Source organism: Oncorhynchus mykiss, chromosome 6 (assembly GCF_057628025.1).
Source record: "Oncorhynchus mykiss isolate SJ-2025 chromosome 6, ASM5762802v1, whole genome shotgun sequence".
Classification (NCBI taxonomy): Eukaryota; Metazoa; Chordata; class Actinopteri; order Salmoniformes; family Salmonidae; genus Oncorhynchus; species Oncorhynchus mykiss.
Genome location: NC_143027.1, coordinates 4,263,342 through 4,286,500, shown reverse-complemented (window position 1 = coordinate 4,286,500; position 23,159 = coordinate 4,263,342). Strand labels below are relative to the sequence as shown.

At 44.6% G+C, this 23,159-nt stretch overlaps 2 protein-coding genes across 8 annotated transcripts in view; both read right to left on the bottom strand.

Annotated features, from left to right (window-relative positions):
- LOC110511702 (ras-GEF domain-containing family member 1B-A) overlaps positions 1-23,159 on the bottom strand; it is a 167,638-nt gene that overhangs the window by 36,913 nt on the left and 107,566 nt on the right. Inside the window, exon 1 of one of the 3 annotated variants that reach the window (XM_036979230.2) lies at positions 2,737-3,009. The exons of the other annotated variants lie outside the window; for them this stretch is intronic. The gene's annotated coding sequence lies outside the window, so the exon portion shown is untranslated. Of the gene's footprint in view, positions 1-2,736; positions 3,010-23,159 lie in introns of those variants that run through there. 3 annotated transcript variants of the gene reach the window in all.
- On the bottom strand, positions 6,319-17,261 carry LOC110525166 (uncharacterized). 5 transcript variants are annotated; one of them, XM_036979232.2, is made up of 4 exons: positions 17,077-17,257; positions 15,784-16,446; positions 9,108-9,337; positions 6,319-6,770 (listed from the first exon to the last, which is right to left on the bottom strand). In XM_036979232.2, the coding sequence occupies exons 1-4, from the start codon at positions 17,144-17,146 to the stop codon at positions 6,489-6,491; spliced, it is 1,245 nt and encodes a 414-aa protein (XP_036835127.1). In that variant the 5' UTR covers positions 17,147-17,257; the 3' UTR covers positions 6,319-6,488. The 5 variants fall into 5 exon arrangements, with proteins under 5 accessions (XP_036835127.1, XP_036835128.1, XP_090092990.1 ...); XM_036979233.2 differs by having other exon boundaries at positions 17,095-17,256; XM_090236864.1 differs by lacking the exon at positions 9,108-9,337 and having other exon boundaries at positions 17,077-17,261.

Genomic DNA, 23,159 nt, shown 5'->3' with positions numbered 1-23,159 from the left:
CCTCACTACCTACCTACCTCACTACCTACCTCACTACCTACCTCACTACCTATCTATCGCACTACCTACCTATCTATCCCACTACCTACCTACCTCACTACCTACCTCACTACCTCACTACCTACCTCACTACCTACAGGTCATGGAAAATGTGCTCTCTTTGTATTTCTCCAGTAGGTATCCTGAAGGAAAAAGACCTCACTTCTATGTAAAAGATGATAGAACAAAAGCTACAGTAATTACTGCAGTATACACTACTATTTTTTTTACTCAAGTATTGATACAATAGTAAATTGTAAATACTACAGTATCCACTGTATTGTTTTTTTTTTTTTTTTTTTGCAGACTTCAGTCACTGACGGTGAGACCATCAGTTATCCTGGGCTGCAGAACAGTACACAGGAAATCCTATTCCCACGCCTCAGGCCTGGGTGGAGTCATGCAGGGAGAGAGAGGTTTGGCCCTACACAGAGAGTACACCGCGGCAGAATATCTGACCTCTGTGACTGACCCAAAATTAATAAAAGCGTTGACTATGAACAGACTCAGTGAGCATAGCCTTGCTATTGAGAGGCAGCTGAAGGCAGACCTGGCTCTCAAGAGAAGACAGGCTATGTGCAACACTGTCCGCAAAATGAGGTGGAAACTGAGCTGCACTTCCTAACAACCTGCCAAATGTATGACCATATTAATGCATCCCAATTTGGCTAGCCAAACCGCACATCCCCTTTTAAAAAAACGAGAAAAAAAGTGGAAATAATATTTTGTATTATAAGACGCCATAGCCAGTATACACTTCCTCAACGTAGTCTAAATTAATCCAAGATTACTCAAGAAATCTGTCATTCATTTTTTACGTTTTTGCCAAAAGAGATCTTAGTTACCTCTAACTAAGATGTTTGGTGCAGTGTTTTTCAATAATAATAAAACATGTGGATTAAAACCAGTCTCTCGTTGAACGACAAAGACTTACTTGTAGAATCCCTACTGTTGACCAATCACCGATAAAAAGGGACGTAGTTTGCCTCCATAAAGAAAAATGCTGTGTCCCCGAACAGTGAAAATCACCCGAAGTCCAACATGAAGAAAAACGTCACAAAATGTCGTCATAATATATGCAAACGCCTTTAGAGACACATTCCTCCTCAGATTATTACACAGAGACACAAAGAACACGAAAACAAATCCAATGTTGATTAACTCCCGTATCAGCCGAAATACCAGCGTGCCATCACAACAGCAAGATTTGTGAAATGGGCAACCGGTGAATTTTAATTTATGGGCTTTATTGGCATGGGAAAAAATATGTTTATATTGCCAAAGCAAGTGAAATAGATCATAAACATTAAACAGTAAACGTTACGCTTACAAAAGTTCCCAGAATAATAAAAAAGACATTTCAAGAAAGTGAAGAACAAACACCGTTGTAAAGTCCTTGGAAATGAAAGAGAGGAGAAGATATTCAACACCGTATATATAGACATAATGAACATTTTGAAATGTCTTTATTTTTCTGAGAACATTTGTAAGCGTAACGTTTACTGTTTCATGTTTATGATCTATTTCACTTGCTTTGGCAATATAAACATATATGTTTTCCCATGCCAATAAATGTCATTAAAATTGAAATTGAGAGAGCGAAGCAAGATGAGGGGGAGAGAATAGGGACGAGAAGGAGATTCTTGGAGGAGCCTAAAATAAACAGCCCCCCCCCCCCCCCCCCCCCCCACCGCCCTCCTCTGTCCTTAGTTAAACAATCTGAAGCATGAAGAATGTCACTCACCTACAGCATTAAGAAATAGAATCGGAGATTAAGAACTAGATATCGTTGGTTCACCGGCTGAAGTCTGGGCTGAGGGCTAAAGGAAACCTATCTAGGGGCTATCTATCTATATAGATTATTTATTTTATTTTACTAAACCTTGTAGTTAAGCAAAGGCCATGGAAGGGACCCTGATGAGGAGGTAAATAAAAACAAACCACCTAGGTAGTAATGTAAACGATATCATGTTAGAAAACAGGTCCCGTTATAAAATACATTCTGCGCTTTAGTGAGGAAAACACTCTTAAATACAGCAACAATACCATCAACCTGTTTCTGCATAGCCAGTCATTGCAGTAGACAGAAGAAGTGACTGTTGTGTGTTTTAGTCAAATCATACTAGCATAGCATACAACCTACCTAGGTCCCATGGGTTGACCAGTGGCTCCCAACAAGGGATACTAAGACCCCTGGGGGTACTTAACTCTACCCACAGGGGTAATTGAGAAAACTCAAGAGACCCTAGGTATACTAGAAAAATGCACAAGAGGGGGTACTTCATGGGTACTCACTCTGGGCAGAGGGAAAGAAATCAGTTGGTGGTACACTGAAAACCACTGGGTTTGACAACGATTTGTTTTTATGTTCATTTATTAGGCTACAAATCTATTCCGTACATTCATCAAAGCACAGAGAATGAATCCAAATAAACCCCTATAGCGCTTGAATCTCAACAAAACTCACAAGTCAGACGCAGTAAAAAAAAAACTACGCAAAATACATCCCCCCCAGAAGCAGCAACCTACACAGTAGACTGCACACATCGCCGTCCTCTCAGAGCGCACAGAACACCTAGGCATACTGTGATAGTCATTCAATACGGGGCGAAATTATTCTCAAACTAAACTCTAAAGCAAATGGATAAAATCCCAATATTTACACCAAAGTAGACAATAAAAAGGAAAATATCTCACCTCAGAATAAGTAACTGCAGAATCCTTAATATATCTTTCCCACTAGAATAAAGCGAGCACTTTCTCCAATGAAACCTGTGAGCTTCTACTGATATTCAGACGCAGGTCTCCTCTGTCCTTACATTCAGCATATTCTCTTGCAGATCACGAGTAGAAGGAACGTGTGTTCACGGTTTTCACAAGGCTTGACGGAGTTCTTGGTATAACACACAATCATCCACAGTCATATTGCAGCGGAGATCCTCACTCCAAACGTGTTGACTTGTTTGAGCTGGAGAAACCGGGAAAGTCGACTAATGACTTGACGATACCGCAGGCCAGCCAATCAGAGACGAGAACGAGCTTGGGGGACTCGCTCACTTGTCAATGACCATGTTCGTTTTGCATAGCCCTGTGCCCCGGGGGTGAGGAGTGTGTACATTTTAGACCTTTCCATTGGTCCTCAAGTGAACTCTTACTCACCCGGGGCAATGGTCCATGCAAAACGAGCGCTCTTTTGCAATTTTATGCATCATGATATGCGATAATAAATGAGAAAATCCTTGAACACACGCATGTCATTACCGTTGTAGGGATCCAATAATAAACTGTCGTGAATGGTGTCTCAAAGCAATGTTTTCTGGGGACTAAACAGTTGTGACATTCATTCATTGTTGAAATAATTTTATGTGAAAATTGTTGAAACAAGCACCCGTAGGCCTATACGCAAAATATAGTTTAGTGTCATTTATCCAAACATGAATAACGAAGCATTTTAGGCACTTTTGTGTGTCCTAGCCTATGGGATTTGCAGATGTCATGACAGGCTGTTTAATACCCATGGGTTATTACTACCGTGCAGACATTTTGGTAAACGTATTAAAAATAGAAAACAGAAGCACCTTATTTACATAAGTATTCAGACCCTTTGCTATGAGACTCGAAATTCAGCTCAGGTGCATCCTGTTTCCATTGATCATTCCTTGAGATTTTTATACAACTTGATTGGAGTCCAACATGTGGTAAATTCAAATGATTGGACATGATTTGGAAAGATACACAGCTGTCTATATAAGGTCCCACAGTTGACAGTGCATGTCAGAGCAAAAAAAAAAAAAAATCTGTGAGGTTGAAGGAATTGACCGTAGAGCTACGAGACAGGATTGTGTCGGGGCACAAGAAGGAGTTTGGATCCACCAAGACTCTTCCTAGAGATGGCCGCCCGGCCAAACTGAGCAATCCGGGGGGAGAAGGGCCTTGGTCAGGGAGGTGACCAAGAACCTGATGGTCACTCTGACAGAGCTCTAGGTGTTCCTCTGTGGAGATGAGAGAACATTCCAGAAGGACAACCATCTCTGCAGCTCTCCACCAAGCAGGCCTTTATAGTAGAGTGGACTGGGAGACTAGTCAGGATCGAGGGAAAGATGAACGGAGCAAAGTACAGAGAGATCCTTGATGAAAACCTGCTCCAGAGCGCTCAGAACCTCAGACTGGGACGAAGGTTCACCTTCCAACAAGACAACGACCCTAAGCACACAGCCAAGACAACGCAGGAGTGGCTTCGGTACAAGTCTCTGATTGTCCATTGAGCGGCCAAGCCAGAGCCCTGACATCTCTGGAGAGACCTGAAAATAGCTGTGCAGCAACGCTCCCCATCCAACTTGACAGAGCTTGAGAGGATCTGCAGAGAAGAATGGGAGAAACTCCCCACATACAGGTGTGCCAAGCTTGTAGCGTCATTACCCAAGAAGACTTTTAGTTCAGTAATTAATTCAACCATTTAAAAAAACAAAACAAGCACACATAAAACCTAAAAGCCATTCGTTCACATTAATAAAATCATGGAGGATAACACACAATAAAGTCTGGGGCTTATTTCCATTGTGGTCCTCTTGAGACAAGATGTCTGAACAAGATCCAACACAGTATGGCAGTGAAATAATCAAACAAAAACAGTTGTTTTCACACGTAGTTCTACCTCCTGTGCCTGGGCTTTTGGACCGGACTGTATACCACGTTCCATCGTTCTTCCTGCGTAAAGTTAAGACCTTAAATCTGCCGCCACACGGGCACGTTCAGAACGGATACCAAGTTAGAAATGGGATGAATTCTTTTCTCATTGGTCAGTGTGCGTGCTGCTAATTGGTCAGTGTGCGTGCTGCTCTTTTCTCATTGGTCAAGTGTGCGTGCTGCTCTTTTCTCATTGGTCAAGTGTACGTGCTGCTCTTTTCTCATTGGTCAGTGTGCATGCTGCTAATTGGCCAGTGTGCGTGCTGCTCTTTTCTCATTGGTCAGTGTGCGTGCTGCTCTTTTCTAATTGGCTAACATATCTGTTGGTCCGTCAAAAGTTACATTCTTACAAACTTTTTTTTGTCCGTGAAAATGGATGGACATTTTCTGGTTGAATCATCATCTCTGCTGTCCACCAACGTATTTCTCCCATTGAGAGCATTAGTCATTCAGATAAGTTGGTCCTCCTCACAACCACCAGGATGTGGGTGAACGTAAAGATGTACTCCAGCGATTGTTGAACTTTTCCTGTTGAAAAGCGAGTATAAATACAGTACAGTACACACACTTAAAAGGGTAACAAACATTTTTCTGAGACAAATCGTGTTTTTTTTTGTTTGTTTTGTTTTTTTAGACAACTGCAAAGTTTAAGGAGTTGGTTTGATGGGAAGTTGTGATGTCATCAGCCACCCCTTGCTTGAGGAACAAAAGAGGAAAGCCCCCCCCCCCTACTTGCGCTAAGTTATGACTAACCTGGACCGCCTATTGAGATGTGTCTTTTGTTCAGTAGATCAGGTGTTAAATGACATGAAAAGGGAGACTGGACTGTCACTTTTTAATATGAATAATTCAGGACAAATAGGAAAACACTCAGTTAAAAAAAAATACAAGATCAGTCAAATCTCTTGTGATTTCATGGCAGTGCAGCAGGGTAGCCTAGTGGTTAGAGTGTTGGACTAGTAACCGAACGGTTGCAAGTTCGAATCCCCAAGGTACAAATCTGTCACTCTGCCCCTGACTAGACTGTCATTGAAAATTAACTAACTTCCCTATTTAAATAAATACATTTCCAATACATCTCCCAGAGTGCCCGAGTTGACAGTGAGTTGACCTCAACCCTCCAACGTTTCATTCTTGTAGTAGTTTCAGCCCTGTAGTAAATAGCTAACCTCCCCTCACACCCACCTGCCTATTCAACTAGCCATCAACATGTCTATTTACCATGAGAAATGCTGCAGTAGCCCTGATGATGATGTTGACAGTAGCCCTAATGATGATGACAGTGACTTCCTAAAACAGGGCGTCTGAGAAGACCGATAGACCTTTTCAACAGGAACACCCATACATACTTGGGGTGTGTTCATTAGGCAGCAAACGAAACCAAAACTGTCAGCAAAGTAAACAGAACAGATGAGTTTCCGTACACCAGATGAAGAGAACCAAATCGAACACCTTCACTGATAAAAATGTATTGTAAAAAAAAAAGGTTGAGAGAATATATAATAATAATATAATAATAATACTGAATTTCAGACCACTTAACCCTTAATGTCAGAGTTAATTAAACAATTAACAAAAAAAACAATTAACAAATTAACAAACACATTTTTTTTATTTCATGTGGGCCAAACACTCCAGCAAGAAGTTAAACATACATTCTGAAAGGCATGGAGTTCTCACACACACACACACCACACCCCAGGTCTGTGCCCCAGGTCTGTATCCAACCCTTTCTTCTATAAGGCCTCTGATTCCATCTGGTCTCAGTCCTCAGTTCCATCATCATGTCTGGTGATGGTCGAGGCCCCGGCAACAGCCCCACCTAACGCCTCCACCCTGCTACACTGGTGGCAACAGCTGCAGCTGTGATGTGGTGTCTGCTTCTGTCTCTGCTGGTTCTGGGCCAGGCCACTGAGGAGCGTCAGTACCCTGATCTCATGCGCCATACGGGCCTTCTCCCTCCGGTCCTCCCTGTCCGCCGCCTCCCTCTGCCTCATCTCCTCTCTCTCCAGCCACTGAGAGAGCAAGTCCTGCTGCCAGCGAGCCTGACAAAGAGACACAGAGAGAGAAAGAGAGTGAGAGAGTTTAGACACTGAGTTTTCTACCAAAAGCATGATGATGTACAGTTTATATTAGGTACACGTTTCTAGTACCGGGTCGGACCCTCCTCTAACTACAGAACGGCCTGAATTCTTCGGGCATGGAAACATTGCTCAATTGGTATCAAGGGACCTAACGTGTGCCAGGAAAACATTCTCCCACACCAGTACACCACCAGCCTACTACTGTTGTTCTAGTTACAGAAAGTTAGATTACACAACATTCGGAGAGTATATAAATGTCTCTCTCAATGTTGAGTTAACGGCGCCACTTTACGACCAGAGTAGGGCTGTAGTTTTAATACGATTTTTGATGCGAAGGCGGAGCCATTTTGAAGTGAATAGACATCACCGATATTTAATAAGCTTTACGTATCGGCCACACGGCCTTCGTCAGAGTTCTGACGAAAATACTTATTTTCCACCATAATTTGCAAATAAATTCAGTAAAAATCCTACAATGTGATTTTCTGGATTATTTTTTCTCATTTTGTCTGTCATAGTTGAAGTGTACCTATGATGAAAATTACAGGCCTCATCTTTTTAAGTGGGAGAACTTGCACAATTGGTGGCTGACTAAATACTTTTTTGCCCCACTGTAGGTAATAGGGTATTCCCTATAAACTATGGGACTACATAGGTAATAGGGTATTCCCTATAAACTATGGGACTACAAGGTGTCATTTGGGACACAACACATATAGGGTGCGTTCAGAAAGTATTCAGACCCCTTGGACTTTCTCCACATTTTGATACGTTACAGCCTTATTCGAAAAATTATGAAATGTATCGCTTTCCTCATCAATCTACACACAATAACAAAGCAAAAAAAAATGGGGTTTTAGACATTTTTGCAAAGAAATATAAAAACACATTACGGAAATATCACTTTTATATCAGTATTCAGACCCTTTACGCAGTACTTTGTCGAAGCACCTTTGGCAGCGATTACATCCAAATCAAATTTTATTTGTCACATACACATGGTTAGCAGATGTTAATGCGAGTGTAGCGAAATGCTTGTAAATTTCCTAGGAACGCGAAGCGAGGCGGCCATCTCTGTCAGCGCCGGCATTATCCTCGAGTCTTCTTGGGTAATGACGCTGCAAGCTTGGCACATCTGTATTTGGGGAGTTTCTCCCATTCTTCTAAGCAGATCCTCTCAAGCTCTGTCAAATAGCTGCACAGCTATTTTTCAGGTCACTCTCGAGCTGGTTTTCATCAATGATCTCTCTGTACTTTGCTCCGTTCATCTTTCCTTCGATCCTGACAGTCCCTGCCGCTGAAAAAAAAAAAAACATCCCCACAGCATGATGCTGCCACCACCATGCTTCACCACCATGCTTCACCTCCATGCTTCACCGTATGGATGGTGCCAGGTTTCCTCCAGACGTGACGCTTGGCATTCAGGCCAAAGAGTTCAATCTTGGTTTCATCAGACCAGAGAATCTTGTGTCTTATGGTCTGATAGTCTTTAGGTGCCATTTGGAAAACTAATAGGGCTGTCATGCCTTTTACTAAGGAGTGGCTTCTGTCTGGCCACTACCATAAAGGCCTGATTGGTGGAGTGCTGCAGAGATGGTTGTCCACCTGGAAGGTTCTCCCATCTCCAAAGAGGAACTCTGGAGCTCTGTCAGAGTGACCATTTGGTTCTTGGTCACCTTCTAGACCAAGGCCATTCTCCCCAATTGCTCAGTTTGGCCGGGAGGCCAGCTCTAGGAAGAGTCTTGATGGTTCTAAACTTCTTCCATTTAAGAATGATGGAGGCCCCTGTATTCTTGGGGACCTTCAATGCTACAGAAATGTTTTGGTAGCCTTCCCCAGATCTGTGCCTCGGCACAATCTTCTCTCGGAACTCTACGGACAATTCCTTCAACCTCGTGGCTTGGATTTTTGCTCTGACATGCACTGTCAACTGTGGGACCTTATATAGACAGGTGTGTGCCTTCCCAAATCATGTCCAATCAATGTAATTTACCACAGTTGGACTCCAATCAAGTTGTAGAAACAACTCAAGGAGGATCAATGGAAACAGGATGCACCTGAGCTCCATTTAGAGTCTCATAGCAAAGAATCTGAATACTTAAATAAGGTATTATTTTTTTTTGTCATTGTGGGGTATTGTGATGTCATTATGGGGTATCGTGTGTAGATTGGTGAGGATTATATTTGATCCATTTTAGAACAAGGCTGTAACGTAACAAAATGTGGAAAAAGTCAAGGGGTCTGAATACTTTCTGAATGCCCTGTTTAGATACACATATCTATCTATTCGTCTCTGACCTGCTCCTGCCTCTGGCCCTCCAGCTGTACCATCAGACCCCGGGACTCTGAGACCAGCCTCTGGAAGCAGTCTGCCAAGTGCTTCAACACAGGCTCTAGGGGCTGGGTGGAGGGAATGGTGATACCACTGCCCAGGTTGGGGCTATGGTCTGGGGGTGGAGAAAAATGGGAAGCAGGCTGGGGTGGTGGCGGCGTTGACCTGGAGCTGCGGTCATCCTCCAATGGATGAACTGCAATGCAAGAGATTAAATAGATTAATTAAATCAGATATTCTCATTTTGATTAAGTTTTATTACCACAACATTGCCCAATTTGTTTAACACTTTTTTGGTTACTACATGATTCCATATGTTTTATTTCATAGATTTGATGTCTTCACTATTATTCTACAATGTAGAATCAACAGTTTATCCAAATTGCAAGGTTATTATAGTAAATGAAAACAGAAACGAAAATAAAAACGAAAATTGGAAAAACAATTTAGCAAAATAAAAATATATATTAAAAAAACACTTGAAAAAAAAAACTCTAATGAAACTAATATTTTGGACTGCAAAACAAATAGAAACAAATTGTTTAGTTTTTCTTAGTCGAAGTTGAGATGTCTGTAACTTGAACTCTGTGAAGCATTTATTTGGGCTGCAATTTCTGAGGCTGGTAACTCTAATGAACTTATCCTCTGCAGCAGAGCTAACTCTGGGTGGTCCTTTCTTGTGGCGGTCCTCACGAGAGCCAGTTTCATCACAGCAGAGGTAACTCTGGGTCTTCCTGTGGCGGTCCTCATGAGAGCCAGTTTCATCATAGCGCTTGATGGGTTTTGGTAACTTGAAGAAACTTTAAAAGTCCTTCATTTTCCGGATTGACTGACTTTAATTTCTTAAAGTAAAGATGGACTGTCATTTCTCTTTGCTTATTTGAGCTGTTCTTGCCAAAATTGTATTTTCCCAAATAGGGCTTTCTTCTGTATATCACCCCTACCTTGTCACAACACAACTGACTGGCTCAAACACATTAAGAAGGAAAGAAATTCCACAAATTAACTTTTAACAAGGCACACCTGTTAATTGAAATGCATTCCAGGTGACTAGCTCATGAAGCTGGTTGAGAGAATGCCAAGTGTGAGCAAAGCTGTCATCAAGGCAAAGGGTGGCTACTTTGAAAAATCTCAAATATAAAATATATTTTAATTTGTTTAGCACTTTTTGGGTTACTACATGATGTGTTATTTCATCGTTTTGATGTCTTTACTATTATTCTACAATGTAGAAAATAGTTTTTTTTTTAAAATGAAGAACCCTGGAATGAGTAGATGTGTCCAAAAATTTACATAAAGTGTAGTAGAATTGCACGAAAAGGGTTTATAAAAAGGCTAACATTTTCCTGTCCAAAGAAAGGAGAAGAAATGTGATAAAGCCTATATCTTAGGCCTAGTCTAAAAAATGGACCTATTCTATTGGTCAGCTTGTCATTCTGTGCGAGAAAGAAATAGCCTATTCCAAACAAACTCTGGGATATACAACCAGTAGCCTACGGCTACATCCCCCCCAAAAAATTAATAGCGATGAGGCAGATCAGAAGTTTAACATTTTTGATAAAATATTATTATATGGTTAGAGCGTAGGGGCGGCAGGTAAACTAGTGGTTAGAGTGTAGAGGCGGCAGGTAAACTAGTGGTTAGAGTGTAGAGGCGGCAGGTAACCTAGTGGTTAGAGTGTAGAGGCGGCAGGTAAACTAGTGGTTAGAGTGTAGGGGCGGCAGGTAAACTAGTGGTTAGAGTGTAGGGGCGGCAGGTAAACTAGTGGTTAGAGTGTAGAGGCGGCAGGTAAACTAGTGGTTAGAGTGTAGAGGCGGCAGGTAACCTAGTGGTTAGAGTGTAGAGGCGGCAGGTAGCCTAGTGGTTAGAGTGTAGGGGCGGCAGGTAAACTAGTGGTTAGAGCGTAGGGGCGGCAGGTAAACTAGTGGTTAGAGTGTAGAGGCGGCAGGTAACCTAGTGGTTAGAGTGTAGAGGCGGCAGGTAGCCTAGTGGTTAGAGTGTAGGGGCGGCAGGTAAACTAGTGGTTAGAGTGTAGAGGCGGCAGGTAACCTAGTGGTTAGAGTGTAGAGGCGGCAGGTAACCTAGTGGTTAGAGTGTAGGGGCGGCAGGTAAACTAGTGGTTAGAGTGTAGGGGCGGCAGGTAAACTAGTGGTTAGAGTGTAGGGGCGGCAGGTAAACTAGTGGTTAGAGTGTAGAGGCGGCAGGTAAACTAGTGGTTAGAGTGTAGAGGCGGCAGGTAACCTAGTGGTTAGAGTGTAGGGGCGGCAGGTAAACTAGTGGTTAGAGTGTAGGGGCGGCAGGTAACCTAGTGGTTAGAGTGTAGGGGCGGCAGGTAACCTAGTGGTTAGAGTGTAGAGGCGGCAGGTAAACTAGTGGTTAGAGCGTAGGGGCGGCAGGTAACCTAGTGGTTAGAGTGTAGGGGCGGCAGGTAACCTAGTGGTTAGAGCGTAGGGGCGGCAGGTAACCTAGTGGTTAGAGTGTAGGGGCGGCAGGTAAACTAGTGGTTAGAGCGTAGGGGCGGCAGGTAACCTAGTGGTTAGAGTGTAGAGGCGGCAGGTAAACTAGTGGTTAGAGCGTAGGGGCGGCAGGTAACCTAGTGGTTAGAGTGTAGGGGCGGCAGGTAACCTAGTGGTTAGAGTGTAGGGGCGGCAGGTAAACTAGTGGTTAGAGTGTAGGGGCGGCAGGTAACCTAGTGGTTAGAGTGTAGGGGCGGCAGGTAACCTAGTGGTTAGAGTGTAGAGGTGGCAGGTAACCTAGTGGTTAGAGTGTAGAGGCGGCAGGTAAACTAGTGGTTAGAGCGTAGGGGCGGCAGGTAACCTAGTGGTTAGAGCGTAGGGGCGGCAGGTAAACTAGTGGTTAGAGTGTAGGGGCGGCAGGTAACCTAGTGGTTAGAGTGTAGAGGCGGCAGGTAAACTAGTGGTTAGAGTGTAGAGGCGGCAGGTAACCTAGTGGTTAGAGTGTAGGGGCGGCAGGTAACCTAGTGGTTAGAGTGTAGAGGCGGCAGGTAACCTAGTGGTTAGAGTGTAGGGGCGGCAGGTAAACTAGTGGTTAGAGCGTAGGGGCGGCAGGTAAACTAGTGGTTAGAGTGTAGAGGCGGCAGGTAACCTAGTGGTTAGAGTGTAGAGGCGGCAGGTAACCTAGTGGTTAGAGTGTAGGGGCGGCAGGTAAACTAGTGGTTAGAGCGTAGGGGCGGCAGGTAAACTAGTGGTTAGAGTGTAGAGGCGGCAGGTAACCTAGTGGTTAGAGTGTAGAGGCGGCAGGTAACCTAGTGGTTAGAGTGTAGGGGCGGCAGGTAAACTAGTGGTTAGAGTGTAGAGGCGGCAGGTAAACTAGTGGTTAGAGTGTAGAGGCGGCAGGTAACCTAGTGGTTAGAGTGTAGGGGCGGCAGGTAAACTAGTGGTTAGAGCGTAGGGGCGGCAGGTAAACTAGTGGTTAGAGCGTAGGGGCGGCAGGTAAACTAGTGGTTAGAGCGTAGGGGCGGCAGGTAAACTAGTGGTTAGAGTGTAGAGGCGGCAGGTAACCTAGTGGTTAGAGTGTAGGGGCGGCAGGTAAACTAGTGGTTAGAGCGTAGGGGCGGCAGGTAAACTAGTGGTTAGAGTGTAGAGGCGGCAGGTAACCTAGTGGTTAGAGTGTAGAGGCGGCAGGTAACCTAGTGGTTAGAGTGTAGGGGCGGCAGGTAAACTAGTGGTTAGAGCGTAGGGGCGGCAGGTAAACTAGTGGTTAGAGTGTAGAGGCGGCAGGTAACCTAGTGGTTAGAGTGTAGGGGCGGCAGGTAACCTAGTGGTTAGAGTGTAGAGGCGGCAGGTAACCTAGTGGTTAGAGTGTAGGGGCGGCAGGTAAACTAGTGGTTAGAGCGTAGGGGCGGCAGGTAAACTAGTGGTTAGAGTGTAGAGGCGGCAGGTAACCTAGTGGTTAGAGTGTAGAGGCGGCAGGTAACCTAGTGGTTAGAGTGTAGGGGCGGCAGGTAAACTAGTGGTTAGAGCGTAGGGGCGGCAGGTAAACTAGTGGTTAGAGTGTAGAGGCGGCAGGTAACCTAGTGGTTAGAGTGTAGAGGCGGCAGGTAACCTAGTGGTTAGAGTGTAGGGGCGGCAGGTAAACTAGTGGTTAGAGTGTAGAGGCGGCAGGTAAACTAGTGGTTAGAGTGTAGAGGCGGCAGGTAACCTAGTGGTTAGAGTGTAGGGGCGGCAGGTAAACTAGTGGTTAGAGCGTAGGGGCGGCAGGTAAACTAGTGGTTAGAGCGTAGGGGCGGCAGGTAAACTAGTGGTTAGAGCGTAGGGGCGGCAGGTAAACTAGTGGTTAGAGCGTAGGGGCGGCAGGTAAACTAGTGGTTAGAGCGTAGGGGCGGCAGGTAAACTAGTGGTTAGAGTGTAGAGGTGGCAGGTAGCCTAGTGGTTAGAGTGTTGGACTAGTAACCAAAAGGTTGCAAGATCGAATCCCCGAGCCGACAAGGTAACAATCTGTCGTTCTGCCCCTGAACAACGACGCACCAAGTCTGGAAACAGCAGAACCCCCAAGCCATAATAGTTAACCTCAAAAGCCAGGGAAAATGCAGAGCGCCAAATTCAAATAAATTACTATAAAAATCAAACATGCAAGATTGCAAATTAAAGCTACACTTGTTGTGAATCCAGCCAACATGTCAGATTTCAAAAAGGCTTTTCAGCGAAAGCAAACTATGCTATTATCTGGGGATAGCACCTCTGTAAACAAAGAGAAAGCATATTTCAACCCTGCAGGCGCGACACAAAACGCAGAAATAAAAATATAATTATAACCTTTGACGAGCTTCTTCTGTTGTCCAATATGTCCCATAAACATCACAAAACACCGTTTGTTCGATTAACTCCGTCGATGTCCATTTATTTGGCGCGTTGCATGCGCAGACCAGCTGGCTGGTGTGTTTACGGACATATTCAATCAATCCAGTCTGCTGTTCCCACATGCTTCAAGAGGGCCACCATTGTTCCTGTTCCCAAGAAAGCTAAGGTAACTGAGCTAAATGACTACCGCCCCGTAGCACTCACTTCCGTCATCATGAAGTGTTTTGAGAGACTAGTCAAGGCCCATATCACCTCCACCCTACCTGACACCCTAGACCCACTCCAATTAGCTTACCGCCCCAATAGGTCCACAGACGATGCAATCGCAACCACACTGCACTAACCCATCTGGACAAGAGGAAAACCTATGTGAGGATGCTGTTCATCGACTACAGCTCAGCATTTAACACCATAGTACCCTCCAAACGCGTTATCAAGCTCTAGACCCTGGGTCTCGACCCCACCCTGTGCAACTGGGTACTGGACTTCCTGACGGGCCGCCCCCAGGTGGTGAGGGTAGGTAACAACATCTCCACCCCGCTGATCCTCAACACTGGGGCCCCACAAGGGTGCGTTCTGAGCTCTCTCCTGTACTCCCTGTTCACCCACGACTGCGTGGCCATGCACGCCTCCAACTCAATCATCAAGTTTGCAGACGACACTACAGTGGTAGGCTTGATTACCAACAATGACGAGATGACCTACAGGGAGGAGGTGAGGGCCCTCGGAGTGTGGTGTCAGGAAAATAACCTCACACTCAATGTCAACAAAACAAAGGAGATGATTGTGGACTTCAGGAAACAGCAGAGGGAGCACCCCCCTATCCACATCGACGGCACAGTAGTAGAGAGGGTAGTAAGTTTCAAGTTCCTTGGCATACACATCACAGACAAACTGAATTGGTCCACCCACACAGACAGCATCGTGAAGAAGGCGCAGCAGCGCCTCTTCAACCTCAGGAGGCTGAAGAAATTCGGCTTGTCACCAAAAGCACTCATAATCGAGAGCATCCTGTCGGGCTGTATCACCGCCTGGTACGGCAACTGCTCCGCCCACAACCGTAAGGCTCTCCAGAGGGTAGTGAGGTCTGCACAACGCATCACCGGGGGAAAACTACCTGCCCTCCAGGACACCTACACCACCCGATGTCACAGGAAGGCCATAAAGATCATCAAGGACAACAACCACCCGAGCCACTGCCTGTTCATCCCGCTATCATCCAGAAGGCGAGGTCAGTACAGGTGCATCAAAGCAGGGACTGAGAGACTGAAAAACAGCTTCTATCTCAAGGCCATCAGACTGTTAAACAGCCACCACTAACATTGAGTGGCTGCTGCCAACATACTGACTCAACTCCAGCCACTTTAATAATGGAAAAATGTATGTAAGCACTGTATCACTAGCCACTTTAAACAATGCCACTTAATATAATGTTTACATACCCTACATTACTCATCTCATATGTATATACTGTACTCGATACCATCTACTGCATCTTGCCTATGCCGTTCTGTACCATCACTCATTCATATATCTTTATGTACATATTCTTCATCCCTTTACACTTGTGTGTATAAGGTAATTGTTGTGAAATTGTTAAGTTAGATTACTCGTTGGATATTACTGCATTGTCGGAACTAGAAGCACAAGCATTTCGCTACACTCGCATTAACATCTGCTAACCATGTGTATGTGACAAATAAAATTGGATTTGATAACATCTTGCTGAGTCTACCTTTGATGATATAATGATAATCAGTGGCATTGATAGCAGAAAGTGTGACCGACAGAGAGAGAGTCAGACAGAGAGTAGAGTACATACCAGCAGGTTCATGATAGTCGTTGCTGTGCTCTAGAAAAGCATCATGGCGTCTTCCACCCGGGCCAACCAGTGACCGAGTGGTGATTCCTACATCGTTGAACTCGTAGTCGTCTGTGTCGTCTGCCTCCCTGTCCTCCTCCACCTTCATCTCAGACACTATATACCGTGACTTCCGTCCTGCCGTCCCCTCAGGAGATACAAAATTGCATCCTCCTCCTAGTCTTCCAATCCCTTCAGATCCCAAATAGCGCCCTGTTTCTGCGATCAATTCAGACCCAAAATGGCACCCTCCTAATAATCCTCCTATGCCTTCAGGAGATCCAAAATGCCGCCCTCCTCCAGTCCCTTCCATAGCGCGATTTCTCCCCAGCACAGCATCCATCTCAGAGTAGTACCTGAAACTGCAGGGTTGGGAGTCATCCACGCTCATCAGCAGCTTGGCTCTGACATAGTTGGCCTTGAGGGTCTTGACGCGGAGCCGGCACTGGTGAGGGCTGCGTGAGAAGCCCAGGTCACACATGCGGGCTGAGAGGTGTTTGAAAACATGGCGGTTACGGACATTCTCCGCCAGGCTCTTCTGCACTCGCTCGTCACTCCAGGCACACAGCAACACCTGGGTCTCTTCCACTGTCCAGTTGACGGAGCGCTCGGCCTCTCGCTTTCCTGCAGGAAAGAGTACAGTTACAGTACGGCAAATGTTCAAAACAAGATGGCCGACTGACTGTGGTAACACCTTATCGACATGTACAGTAGCTAGGTTTATACAGTAGAGACTGGTACAGTGGTACTAGCTGATATTACTAGATATGTTGCCCTGAAACAAATGACACTGAATTACAGGAAACAGGTGCGTCTTAATTCCTGGCTGCAAAAAGTGTGAAGCATGCAGACTGCTGATGGTGCTTAGCTATAAAGTATCTGGAATATCTCACATTTCTGCTAGAATGTTTGGCAACAATATCGTACTAGTTATCACTTGACTGTTGTCAAAAAAAATGTTGGAGTACCTAGCTAGTAGGCTAGCTAGTTAGCTACTAAGCAAGAGTCCAGATAAGTTTCGGTTTCCAAACCAGTCTGCTTTGCGACATAGCTATCTAACATCAAAACGGGCATCAAGTCTAAAAATAATTTAAAAAACATGAGCATTTTCAATAGCAAAGTGAAATCGAAGCATTGCCAGGATGTGTAGCTAAGCTTTTGCTGACTTTGGCCAGCTTCAACACATTACGAATGAGATGCATGCAGCGTTAACAACCAAATGTGTAAAACGTTTAAAAAAAAAACATACAGCACCTTTTTTCAGAAACTTACTTTTAGTAGAAGTTGTCACCGAATTAGTAGAGTTGATAATTGGAGGATTCATTCTTTTTAAATATATATTTTTTGTTGCTTTCAATTTGTAATAAACATCCACAGATAACGGTGTGATTTCCTCTTCCGGTTTCAGAGTCTTGTTTGCGTGACGTCACCACGAGACAAGGAGGAGTCCGTTTCCTTCTTTTTTTGTTGCAGTGGCGTAAACAAACTGAAAACTACAATTGAAATAGAATATAGAATGCAATATAAAAAAATACCACATTAAACGTTCCCAAGTAAAATATGTGATCAAGAAAAAAATTAAGATTATTATTATTATTTTTTTTTTTTGATAAGACAAAACGTTTTTACTCATCATTAATTCATCAAAATGTCCGTCTCTCTCCTTTGAGATGAGAAAGAGGAACAAGACAATGTGAGAACAGTGTGTCTTGTAAAGGAGGAGGAGGTGAAAGCTCTTCTGAGATTCCCAATACTGCGTTTGGCAGTGTGCATTCTGCAATGTACATATAACATTTGAGTCATTTAGCAGACACACTTATCCACAGCGACTCAGCCATAGCCATTTTGTAAACACAGCAATGCAGAACCAAAGTGTGAAAGATTGGCTGTGACTAACACTGCATAGTAGTGATCATCATCAACGTCGCCATTGAGCGCTTCCACCATTTTAAAGTAGTCAACTGGGTGGGAATTCCAACTTCATTGGCTGATCTCTCCAGATTACCCTTGTGGGGGTCATGTCCAACCGGGTCATCAGGAGGGAACAGCCAATTGATGGAATTAAATAGAGATGTTTATTCTATTCATCTCTATGGATAGCCTGCAGCATAGTGATCACACACACACACACACACACACACACACACACACACACACACACACACACACACACACACACACACACACACACACACACACACACACACACACACAGAACCACTGTCCCCTGCACATTAGCTACTGGTTCCCGTCTCCTCTTTCTGTGCTCACTGACCTTCTGACCTTCTCCTCATGCCAGGGAGAGATATACAACCAGTCTCTCTGTCTCTTCCTTCTCCCTCTGAGTGTGTGTGTGTGTGTGTTCATGCATGATATACAACCTGTCTGCTCAGTAAGGGGAGAATACATCCCATAATTCCCATCCCTTCTCCCCTGCCCTAGCCAGACATTATTACAAGCCTATACTTGTTATTTATTACAGTAATATATTATCACAAGCTCAGCCTGTCCCTGGGAAGTCACGCTTTTAGCAAGATAACTGTTCCTGTCCCATGATCTTAAAAGAGAGAATCCGGAGGTAAAAACCTTGAATCTTAAAAGAGAGAATCCGGAGGTAAAAACCTTGAATCTTAAAAGAGAGAATCCGGAGGTAAAAACCTTGAATCTTAAAAGAGAGAATCCGGAGGTAAAAACCTTGAATCTTAAAAGATCCTCACCGTTACGTTCTGGTGGTAACACAGTCTTTACCTGCTTATTTTCCATGGCAAAACTAAGTGTTACGGTACAATTCCTCTGTGTCTAGATGAGTCCTCTCGTGTATTATGTGTGTGTGTGTGTGTGTGTGTGTGTGTGTGTGTGTGTGTGTGTGTGTGTGTGTAATAATGCTGCAGTGTTGCTGCCTGAGAGAGGCTGCGTTTGACTTTTCAAATAAAAGCATTTATGTTATTTTTGTTCAAGACAAATCATTTTGTACTCTACTCTTACAACACAATTCCTATTTTAACCTATTTAACCACTATTTAATCACTATTAAATCAATTTAGCCAGTATTCTAACCTATTTAACCACTATGCTAACCTATTTAACCACTATTTAGTCACTATTAAATCAATTTAGCCACTATTCTAACCTATTTAACCACTATGCTAACCTATTTAACCACTATTTAGTCACTATTAAATCAATTTAGCCACTATTCTAACCTATTTAACCACTATTTAGTGTTACTAAAGTCTAAAATGTTCTTGAATAACTTTACGTTTGTGTTTGAATTCAAACCATGTTGATTCTCAGTGATTATTCAGTAGTTCAGTGTTGACTGTACAGGCAAGGATAGTAAACTGCATTTTTTTTTTTACACTAAATAAGATACTGTGAGACAATAGCAGGAAGATATATTTTACATTTTTCTACCTAGAGATGTTTTCAATACATGATGTTTATAATAGTATGTCTCCCTCGTCTTCATCCTCCTTATAGCTGGTCTCCAGCTGCAACCGTATCCATGTATACCAGAGTGGGACCCCCCCGACCCCCCCGACCTCACAAAAAAAAAACACATATGGCTCGACAATCATAAGCCAAGTAATTTAGTAATTTACGAGACGTTGCAAAGCGTGAGCTTCAGAGAAATAGCTTTAGATATGTGCGGCTGTCTCTATAGTAGGCCTGCTACTCTGCTTTTTCGAAAGGCAGGCAGCCCCATGACAGTATCCCGAACGGCACACGATGTACAGTGCACAACATTTGACCATATCCCTATGGGCCCTATAAAAATGAGTACTGCACTATAAAAAATTAAAAAAAAGGGAAAGAAAATGTCCCATTTGGGACACGGTAGTCCATCCACCCACTCCCAATTATAGAACACTTAGCGGCCTGCCTGGACACCCTCTAATCACGATGCTCCTTTATAGCATCCACCTTCCAATTATGTGGCGGAGATTTTGACCAATGTGTGGCGTGACCAATAGCCATCCGCCATGTAAGACCTGGGTCGGGAGGCGGAGCGTAATACGACACCTACAGAGAGAAGAACTAGAGTACGAGAAGGTTGCACATCTGTGAAAAGGATTCCTTTCATTCCAATCCTCTCAAAACAACTTTTCTAGTTTCATTGGTGGAACAACAACAATTGGGGTGCATCCTAAATGGCATCCCTTTCCTACTGTTGGGCCCTGGAATATGGGCCCTGGTCTGTGGGCCCTGGTCTGTGGGCCCTGGACTATGGGCCCTGGTCTATGGGCCCTGGTCTGTGGGCCCTGGTCTGTGGGACCTGGACTATGAGCCCTGGTCTGTGGGACCTGGACTATGGGCCCTGGTCTGTGGGCCCTGATCTGTGGGCCCTGGACTATGAGCCCTGGTCTATGGGCCCTGGTCTGTGGGACCTGGACTATGAGCCCTGGTCTATGGGCCCTGGTCTGTGGGACCTGGACTATGGGCCCTGGTCTATGGGCCCTGGTCTGTGGGCCCTGGTCTGTGGGACCTGGACTATGAGCCCTGGTCTGTGGGACCTGGACTATGGGCCCTGGTCTGTGGGCCCTGGACTATGGGCCCTGGTCTGTGGGCCCTGATCTGTGGGCCCTGGACTATGAGCCCTGGTCTATGGGCCCTGGTCTGTGGGACCTGGACTATGAGCCCTGGTCTATGGGCCCTGGTCTGTGGGACCTGGACTATGGGCCCTGGTCTATGGGCCCTGGTCTGTGGGCCCTGGTCTGTGGGACCTGGACTATGAGCCCTGGTCTGTGGGACCTGGACTATGGGCCCTGGTCTGTGGGCCCTGGACTATGGGCCCTGGTCTGTGGGACCTGGACTATGGGCCCTGGTCTGTGGGCCCTGGTCTGTGGGCCCTGGTCTGTGGGCCCTGGACTATGGGCCCTGGTCTATGGGCCCTGGTCTGTGGGACCTGGACTATGAGCCCTGGTCTGTGGGACCTGGACTATGGGCCCTGGTCTGTGGGCCCTGGTCTGTGGGCCCTGGAATTTTAGCTACATGAAGTAGCTAAGAGAAAACATGCAATGTAGCCAAAGCTTATAGGGTCCCTTAGGAAACACTTATCAACACTTTGGTTCCAACCTTGTCACAATAACTCGTCCCTGGCATTTTAATTAGTTGTAATCTCAAACAACGTTGTATTCAAATATGTGCCCACTATTATATTCTAACTATAGAATAAGAGAATATTTTCATGTTTCCAACAGTTTTGCTCTAATTTGCATGTAAAATTTCAAAATCGATCCTAGATTATTTGTCCCTAGTGGTGTAAAGTACTTTAAGTAAAAAATATTTCAAGTACAACTTAAGTAATTTGTTTTGGTATCTGTACTTTACTATTTTTATTTTGACTACTTTTACTTCACCACATTCCTAAACAAAATACTGTACTTTTTACTCCATACATGTTTCCCCGACACCTAAAAGTACTCGTTACATTTTGAATGCTCAGCAGGACAGGAAAATGGTCCAATTCACCCACTTGTTAAGAGAACATCCCTGGTCATCTCTTACTGCCTCTGATCTGGTGGACTCACTAAACAGAGAACATCCCTGGTCATCCCTACTGCCTCTGATCTGGGGGACTCACTAAACAGAGACCATCCCTGGTCATCCCTACTGCCTCTGATCTGGGGGACTCACTAAACAGAGAACATCCCTGGTCATCCCTACTGCCTCTGATCTGGCGGACTCACTAAACAGAGAACATCCCTGGTCATCCCTACTGCCTCTGATCTGGCGGACTCACTAAACAGAGAACATCCCTGGTCATCCCTACTGCCTCTGATCTGGAGGACTCACTAAACAGAGAACATCCCTGGTCATCCCTACTGCATCTGATCTGGAGGACTCACTAAACACAAGTGCTTTGTTTGTAAATTATGTCTGTGTGTTGGAGTGTGCCCCTGGCTATCCGGAAATAAAATAAAAACAAGAAAATGGTGCCGTCTGGTTTGCTTAATATAAGGAATTTGAAATTAAGTACATTTTATCAATTACATTTATTTTTGATACTTACTGTAAGTATATTTAAAACCAAATACTTTTACTCAAGTAGTATCTTACTGGGTATTTTTACTTGAGTCATTTGCTATTAAGGTGTCTTTACTTTTACTCAAGTATGACAATTAGGTACTTTTTCCACCACTGCAATGGAGTGAAATGCAGAAATTATTAAAGGGCTGAAATTAGTTTTGGTTGAAGTTGAATTGAACAGTATAAACCAATCAGAATGGATGAAGACTCATTGAAATCACTTCGAATGTATGTGTTAACACCCCTAGGATCACTCACTACTCCTAAAGCACCCTGGGATCACTCACTACTCATATAGCACCCTGGGATCACTCACTACTCCTAAAGCACCCTGGGATCACTCACTACTCCTAAAGCACCCTGGGATCACTACTCCTAAAGCACCCTGGGATCACTCACTACTCCTAAAGCACCCTGGGATCACTACTCATATAGCACCCTGGGATCACTCACTACTCCTAAAGCACCCTGGTATCACTCACTACTCCTAAAGCACCCTGGGATCACTACTCATAAAGCACCCTGGGATCACTCACTACTCCTAAAGCACCCTGGGATCACTACTCATAAAGCACCCTGGGATCACTATTTATAAAGCACCCTGGGATCACTCACTACTCATAAAGCACCCTGGGATCACTACTCACTACTCCTAAAGCACCCTGGGATCACTACTCACTACTCATAAAGCACCCTGGGATCACTCACTACTCATAAAGCACCCTGGGATCACTCACTACTCATAAAGCACCCTGGGATCACTACTCACTACTCCTAAAGCACCCTGGGATCACTACTCATAAAGCACACTGGGATCACTCACTACTCCTAAAGCACCCTGGGATCACTACTCACTACTCCTAAAGCACCCTGGGATCACTCACTACTCCTAAAGCACCCTGGGATCACTCACTACTCCTAAAGCACCCTGGGATCACTACTCCTAAAGCACCCTGGGATCACTCACTACTCCTAAAGCACCCTGGGATCACTACTCATAAAGCACCCTGGGATCACTATTTATAAAGCACCCTGGGATAACTCACTACTCCTAAAGCACCCTGGGATCACTACTCATAAAGCTCCCTGGGATCACTACTCACTGCTCATAAAACACCCTGGGATCACTACTCACTACTCCTAAAGCACCCTGGGATCACTCACTACTCCTAAAGCACCCTGGGATCACTACTCCTAAAGCACCCTGGGATCACTACTCATAAAGCACCCTGGGATCACTATTTATAAAGCACCCTGGGATCACTCACTACTCCTAAAGCACCCTGGGATCACTACTCATAAAGCTC

Excerpts from the sequence above, each read along its gene's own strand:
- LOC110525166 (XM_036979232.2), bottom strand. The coding sequence starts at position 17,146 with ATGAATCCTCCAATTATCAACTCTACTAATTCGGTGACAACTTCTACT. Across the intron at positions 16,447-17,076 it reads AAGTAAGTTTCTGAAAAAAG|GAAAGCGAGAGGCCGAGCGC; the intron begins GTGCTGTATGTT and ends TCTTTCCTGCAG. Across the intron at positions 9,338-15,783 it reads CGACTATCATGAACCTGCTG|TTCATCCATTGGAGGATGAC; the intron begins GTATGTACTCTA and ends CTTGCATTGCAG.